Here is a 7,709-nt window from a genome sequence, read left to right as displayed (position 1 = left end):
TAAAACAAATTCTTCCTCAGAAACAACAAAGTGAGACATAAATTTTTTCTTACGTCACATGTATCATTTACTTTTATCTTTTTGCTATTTGTATCATCAGATATTTGAATTTCTACTCTTTCTGTAAGATAAGCTAAAGTGTAAGAGCCATTTTTAGGATTTCTTCTCACATTTTTGAATAAATATATGTATGTATTTTTAACAAATTGAACACAATCAGCACAACTAGTTGTTATTATGTCTCCATTATTTTGTTTCTAATGAAATATATGAGAAGTTCATAATATGTTGGACTTTTAAAATGTTTTTTGTATGTGAAATGCAAAATGGTATTCTAATGTATTCTTGAATGTTTCAGCTCTCAGTGACTGTAGTTTTCTTATTATTAATGATTTGTTTTAGCTCACAAAATGAAACAGCATTAACTACACTAGCCAGAGTAGGATGCAGAATTGCTATGAGCTTTGCATTTTCTTCCCTTCGAAGAGCTTGGAGATTTGGTGAAGATAAAGATTTGTGTAATGAATTACTGATGGAATCTCTTTTAGCTTTACGAACTCTCCCTCCTGCAACTTTATTTGACACAGCTTCAGTCTCATCTGTATGGTTGGAAACTGTTGAAAGAGCTTCAAAGTTTTTGCGATCCGTTGTGCTTGAGTGAGTATAAGAATTATGAATTTCTATGCATCTTTTTAACTTTTTGAATTGTAAGTTTTGTATGTTGCTTTGTAGATTGAAGGAGTGAAAATTTTCCATCTTTTGAAGGCATTTCATATTCAATGAATATTTTCAAAATAAACCTCCCATTAGCATTAACCCCCCTCCTCCCCATTTAAATGCTCAACAAAGCTTAATGTAAAAATATAGGAAATGCAAGCCAGTCTTCTCGGAAAGTTTCTCTACCCTGAAAGTAGTTCTGTAATTAAAGCTAAATACAGCCTAACCTTGTTAAACCGTCAACCACAGGGACATGCTGACAGATAGCAAAAGTCAAGGTTGACAGTTTAACGAGGTTTCATCAATCTTTCATTAATGCATATTTTTATGAAAATGTATTTGATATCATGTGTTTTTTTCCAAATAAACTCTGAAGAATAATATCAAATGGATTATATATCAGGGTTTTTTTTCAATGAGGTTTGACAATTCTGAAAGCAGTTGAAAAGTTTGAATAAAATGGAGTTTGAGGGTACTTCCTAATTTTCCCCAAAACTCAAAGCTTTGATACTTTTGTCATTGAATGACATTAGCTATAATGAAGAGTTCTGCCATGGGCAGGTTTTGGGGAGTAACTGCAAATTTTTCAATTTTAATCTTTTGCATTTTTGTCATCCATTGTATGTTAGGTTTGTTGTATATTCTTGGTTATTTGGTTTCCGCTAAAAAAAAAGGTCTTTCTTCATCATTTCCCTATTGTTAGTATTGAATCCAACACAAGTTTCTTGAAATATCTTGAAAACTCATTTCTGCAGATACTGCTGTTTACCTGTCCACGGCAGATTTTTTTTGACGAAAATAAGCACAAAGGTTAAAGATGCAGGATCCAGAGATTTAGATTCCGATGTTGATGAGAGATTTCAACAACAGCAGAGTATTGATGTACCAATTTCTGGACCACTTTTGAGGGAAAAGTCAAAGAAATTTCATCCTGAGTTGAAAATAATAGAACCATGTGATTTGAGCTCAGGGTGATCAAAGTAAAAAAGTGAATTTTGATAAAAGTGATTATCTTAAGGCCTTTTTAAAGTTTTTCTTGGTGAATAGTGTATGTTAATAAAAGCATTTGAAGTAGCAAAAAATTATCTCGCCAATTCTACACATTTTGAATCACTTTTGATAGTTGCACTAATTGAGAATCCTCTTACGTTAATAATGTTGCATAATGGTTAAGAGCTTATGAAAGGTTTTTCTTTTCATATCTTGGTAAAAACTTTTCAATGAACTATTGATATGGGGAAGAAATTAAAAATGATTGTTTTGCTTACTGCATACCTTTTTTATGTAAATTTTGTTTAACTTTCTTTCATATAACACTTCCCCATTTTTTGTTTCATTCTTTACAAATCCATACTTTTAACTGAAGCCTAAGACACTTTTGAGAATCAGTAATGATAAACAAATACTGTCATGACGAGCAACAGGCTCTGGACCCAGCTAGGCTGGTCCTAGCCAGTTTGTTAGTCCTTGATCAATGTTCCTCTCAAAGTTATCGACCCCCTTACTCAGTACTGCCTGTTCCAAGTGTCCACTTTGCTACTGAAGTTATAATTTTCCCTAGAGAATTGAATAGTTTTAAACAAGGAGCCTCCGTCCTTCTTTCAATGCAAAAATTTAACGCATTAAACTCTTTCATATTGATAAATTTTAACAACTGAGTCATGTCCCCTCTGACCCTCCTTTGCTCCAAACTATACATATTAAGCCTATTAAGTCTGGCATCATGATCTAAATCTGAAAGTCCCCTTACTAGCCTAGTAACCTTTCTTTGAATCTTTTCCAATAAAGAAATACCTTTCTTCAGATAAGGAGAACAAAGCTGAACAGCATATTCCAAATGAAGTATTATCAAACTTTCATTCAAATTCAAAAGATCCTTCTTACATTTATTTAAAATAGATTGATAAACCCAAGCATATTTTCTGTGCTTTGTTACTTGCAACACAGCACTGTTGACCAAACTTAAAGTCTTGATTTGTTGAGACAACCAGATCAATAACATTTTCTGCGTGACTAATGTACCATGTAAATTCTTTGGATTTTTTTTTTTCACTATTTTTTCAAAGCTGAAGTGAGTTTTACTCATTTTATCCCTTTTTGTTTCCAAAACTTTTCGCTCGTCAATTAAATATAATTAAATCTATGCTTATTTTAAGGTGGAGGTTAAATGAATTTTTAGGTACATATTATATTGAAAATTAAGATGTGTATCATGCTCTAACGTTTTTCTTCTCTCTTAGAGACTTTAGTGGTGGTGTTCATATACCAGTTGAAGAAAAGCAGCTATCTTTAGCAATTTTACTTGAAGTAGCTGTTCAACATGCAAATTTGCATTATATATTAGATGCTGTCCTGTTATTAATGAAATTATGGAAAAGTCAGCATAGCATCACTGATAATAGGTAATTTTCATAAAGTTTCACTTTAAGTCTTAAGTTTCTGTTCTCATTTTTTGAAAAACTAATATTTCCGATAACTCTGTTAGAATTTTCGTGTGTGCAAAATGTATTGCTTCATATTTACACTCATTAAAAAAAAAAAGATATTGTATTAAGTGTTGTGTGTCATTAAAATAACAAAATTGCATTTATTTATTTTTTTTTTCGTGCACTAGTGAAACCATTAAAAGTTTATATTAATGTGTGGTTTAATATTATAATGTTTGAAATGGAATTTTACTATGTGATATATTCTTACAAAACAATTTTTAAGAGTTATTTTCATATTTTTTGTCATCTATACTCAAGCTTGTGCAGTATTTTTGTGTAATTTTTTTGTGTAAATTTCTTTGGTCCAATATATGAAAATTACAATCAAATTGGAAACTAATTGCCCAAGGTATTAATAAAAAGAGTGTGATGTATTATGTTCAATTGACTGAAGCAATTTTACACCATTTTACCACAAGAAAGTTTGCATAGTGTCACACTCCAAATGATAATGGTGATTACTTCAAATGTTTGGATATTAGTGGGTATGCAAACTTTTCAAAACATAGGTAAATAACATACTTAAACATGCTGACATGTGTATTTTTTGAATCAAATTATAAAAGTTTTTTTTGAGATTCCAAGTAGCTGCCAAGCTTTGTGTTTTGATTTCATTAAAAAAAGTAATTCCTAGTTATTTTATATGGTTATAGGTTATTTTCTTCGTGAGACTTTTTTTATGCTGTCCCTATTCACTGCATTAAAAAAAAAGTTGCAAAAGCTATTTTTTATAGCTACTCATGTCTTGCCAGTTGTATAGCCAGTCAAATTTTGAGATATTTTTTCATGCAGCCTCTATCTGCACAAAGACAGGTTTGAGTGTACCATGAAAGGAGGCAAATAATTTATAAAATGATAAATGTTTATAAATTGTTGTAATAGTTGTTTTGTAGATTTGTTTAGATAACAATAATTTTTATTACCTCAATACATTTCACTGAAACCAAATGACATTATTATCATTTATTAATTTATAATTTAGTTTGTCATTTAAAGGAAAACAATGTATTTACTTGACTGTTTTAGATGATGCTTTCTTTTGTAGTTTTATAATTTTGTCTTTTGAGGTTATCAAGAATCTTTTAACAGGCAGCACTGTGTGGGTACTACTAGCAATAACAATATGTCATTCTGGGATTTAATAATCCATTTAAGGATTTATTTTACATACTCGTAGTATGAAATATCATTACATTTAAAACTACTTATATGAAATGATCCTCAAGTTTTTATTTTTGCCTTTACATTTTATTAATGTGTTTTTCTTCCTTCATCTTGCTCATTTTCATGCTAAGCAAAATATTTTGCGTTGCACAAAATTCTAGTGTTTTGAATGGTTATTTAATATTATTAAAATATGGTCAAACAGGAGGCACAAAAGGATCTATCTTTAAAGTAGAGAATCAAATAGTAATTGTGTGTAAGTCAAATAATTAACCTTTCCACTTGGGTTTTCATGCATAATAAGTAGTATGTCTTACTATTATCTGTCATTATTATCTTCTTATGCTTTGCTTTCTGTAAAGTAATATTTAAACTCATTCATTTCTGCTAATTTAAATTTTATTCTTTTACATAATTTAAAAATATTATCCTTTTACCATTGAGCAAAAATGTAGCTCATATTGTATGGAGAAGCAAAAGTCTTTGCATTTCCCTGTATTATTAGTGTTTATTTTATCAAGCATGAACCCTTGTTCATTATTTTAATGTATAAAACATTAGTAAGCTTCCAACTTCATAATACAAAGTTCTTTCTTTTTGTGAGGCCATTCCATTTTGAGGCCAAACATCTAAAATATTGGAAATAATGCAGTCACTTTATCATTAGTCCATTATTACTAACCACATGTTTATAACTTTTGTGCTGAATGCTAATGACATTGTAACATATTTCACCTGACAAGACATAATATATGACTACCGTCATTAAAATTTACATGTTTTAACAAAGGCTCGCCAATATAAACATAAAAAAGCAAAACAAAATTGAACAATAATGTTAAAGGGAACTCATTACAAGTAATGAAAACTGAATTTAAACCTAAGCTGCTCTGAAAGGTAATGAAAGCTGAATTTTTTAAAATTTACTTTCATATTATAAGGGGCATTTAAATGAAACCCGGTCACTAGTGTAAAGTAACACTAATGATTTTATTAACTCAAAAATAATTGCCAAAACTATTGGCACATTTATCCCTTTACGACATTAGTCGTTCGATTCCATCTTTGAAGAAGCTAGAAGGCTGCTGTTCGATCCAGTCCGTGACTCAGTCACACTTCGTTGTCTGTTTTGAATTGATGTCCGCAAATAGCTTGTTTCAGAAGTCCAAAAACATCTGACCTCTGAAACATCTGAAAGTAACATGGACCCATTAAAGTCACATAATGAAAGGTCTGGACTTTGTACTGTGGATGTTCCAGCATTTCCCACCGAAACTGGGGAAAAATCATCTTTACCGCATTGACCGTCTGTGGGCACCTTTGGACAACATGCCTGGCCGTTTCGACTTAATGGCCCATCTAAGGTTCTGTAAAGTGGCTTGATAGCACTGATCATTGATGTTGATTCCCCGCTCCAGGGACTCAACAAGCAGTGGGCCCTTGTGGTCAAAAACAAGGACACGTTCCGTAGTGGATGATAGATAATTTGTGTGACCACCTTTTCTTTGGTGTGGAACCACACTGTCGCTGTGCAACATCAAATGTTGCGCTTGCGTCAGTCTATCAACCAATAGATGTACCTCTATACACGCAGTTTTGTGACACCATCTAATGTCCAATGTGAAGTTAGACACACTGACCGGGTTTCATTTGAATGAACCTTATAAACACACCTAATTAAAAAAACATAGAAATTTTTTGCACATAAAATTCTCATTTTGTTAACAAAGCAATGAGGATTGCTACTAAAACTGAAAGTTATTTGAGCTAAGGTTGCTATGAGCCTGGGACAAAGAATTGCACCTTTCCAGAAATAGTCCTTCCCATATAGCTGTATAGAAATGTATTAAAACGTATTTGCCTTTCTTATGTGATGTTTAATGTTCAAAATGGAATACAATTCTGCAATATTGCCTATTTTGTTCGTAGTCACAAATATTAGTTATATATTAAGAAATTTTTGTTAACATTTTCTTTCTGACATAGGGTTAGTGAGTTTGGTACACATGCTCCTTTAGTTCCAGTATTAAAAAGAGTGGAATCAATTTTAAACTACAAGTTAAAGCCAATAGATATTGGAGAGGACATTGAAGTAAGTTTATTTCCAAACTTTACTCTAATTTGAATTTGATTCTTTTCTGTCTATGTTAATGACACATAATAGTAACTTAACTGGTGGAATACAATTTGATGAATTATTGGCATACATTATATGGCATTATATAAATATAACGCCTATCAATTCATAGTGCTTTCCAAATGTTATTCATGTGTTAAATGAATAATTATTTTAGCTTTTGCAAAAAATAATAGAATTTTTTTGGGAAACATTGATTTTGTGGATGAAAATATCGCCCTCATTTTTTATTTCAAAACTGATTGCATAATTGGCTGCAGTATTACATACAATTGAGCTTGAAGTTGGTTGTTAAAATGAAGCAAGTAAAGTATATATGTTTCATTTCAAATTTATTCATGTGTAGGTTTAGAGTATTCAGTATTCTTCTCCCGAGCATGAATGAGTTCAAAGAAGAGTGTTTATAAAGTTTTATGTGAAACTTTATCTTATTCTTTGTTCCCAATCTCAGATTTACAGATAGTACAATATAACGTCATTTATCCAGACTCTGAGGTATCCAGATAAAATTTATGGGCTTAAAAAAATTAATGTTAGCATAGATAATTTTAAAAATTTGATAGCAAGAAAAGCTATTATTCACATTTGCTTATTTTTATCGATTAAAGATAAAGCCTTTGGGTGACCATGCTTTACTCAGTTACCTCAGGTGTTTAAACCAGAACACTGAACCAACTCTGTTAAGAAATACAGTGGAAAAATGTTTTGATATTTTTTATTGCCTTGTAGACAGTTCTATCCAATTTTGTAACAAAATACAATTTTTGTCGTAATGAGTGGTAAGTCAACTTATTTAAGAATTTAATTTGCTTATTATCCATACTATCCAGATTATCCAAATTTTCATTTATCTGGATTGCTTTTGTCCCAGTTAGTTCAGATAAGCAATATTGTACTGTACTGACCACATGAAAAGTAAGGAAAATGCCAGATTCTCATAATCGTCATATAGACGATGGGGACTGAGCTCGTTTTGGAAAAAAATACATGGCTACAAATAATTGAAAAGCAAAATTTTACTGATATTGATTTAAAATAAAAGCAATAGAATAATTAATAAAACCTGTAATCCTTATATTGAACCAATTACAAAAATCTTTATCATGGCAGGATTCACACTTGAGAAAAGTTGAAGTTGGAATTTCCAAGCCTTGACCAAAATCTTAAGAGCATTTTTTTGTAGGAATGCATGAAAATTGATT

At 30.9% G+C, this 7,709-nt stretch overlaps 1 protein-coding gene across 1 annotated transcript in view; it reads left to right on the top strand.

The window, feature by feature from the left end:
* Positions 1 to 388: 388 nt before the first annotated feature.
* Positions 389 to 7,709, top strand: part of LOC129231190 (E3 ubiquitin-protein ligase HERC2-like) — a 323,605-nt gene continuing 316,284 nt past the window's right edge. The window contains exons 1-3 of the mRNA XM_054865437.1: positions 389 to 657; positions 2,958 to 3,119; positions 6,357 to 6,462. Of these exons, the coding sequence (XP_054721412.1) occupies positions 389 to 657; positions 2,958 to 3,119; positions 6,357 to 6,462 (537 nt within the window). The remainder of the gene's footprint in view (positions 658 to 2,957; positions 3,120 to 6,356; positions 6,463 to 7,709) is intronic.

Source organism: Uloborus diversus, chromosome 10, assembly GCF_026930045.1.
Source record: "Uloborus diversus isolate 005 chromosome 10, Udiv.v.3.1, whole genome shotgun sequence".
Taxonomy (NCBI): Eukaryota; Metazoa; Arthropoda; class Arachnida; order Araneae; family Uloboridae; genus Uloborus; species Uloborus diversus.
The sequence above is the reverse complement of the archived record's forward strand: the minus strand, read 5'-3'. Positions and strand labels throughout refer to the sequence as shown.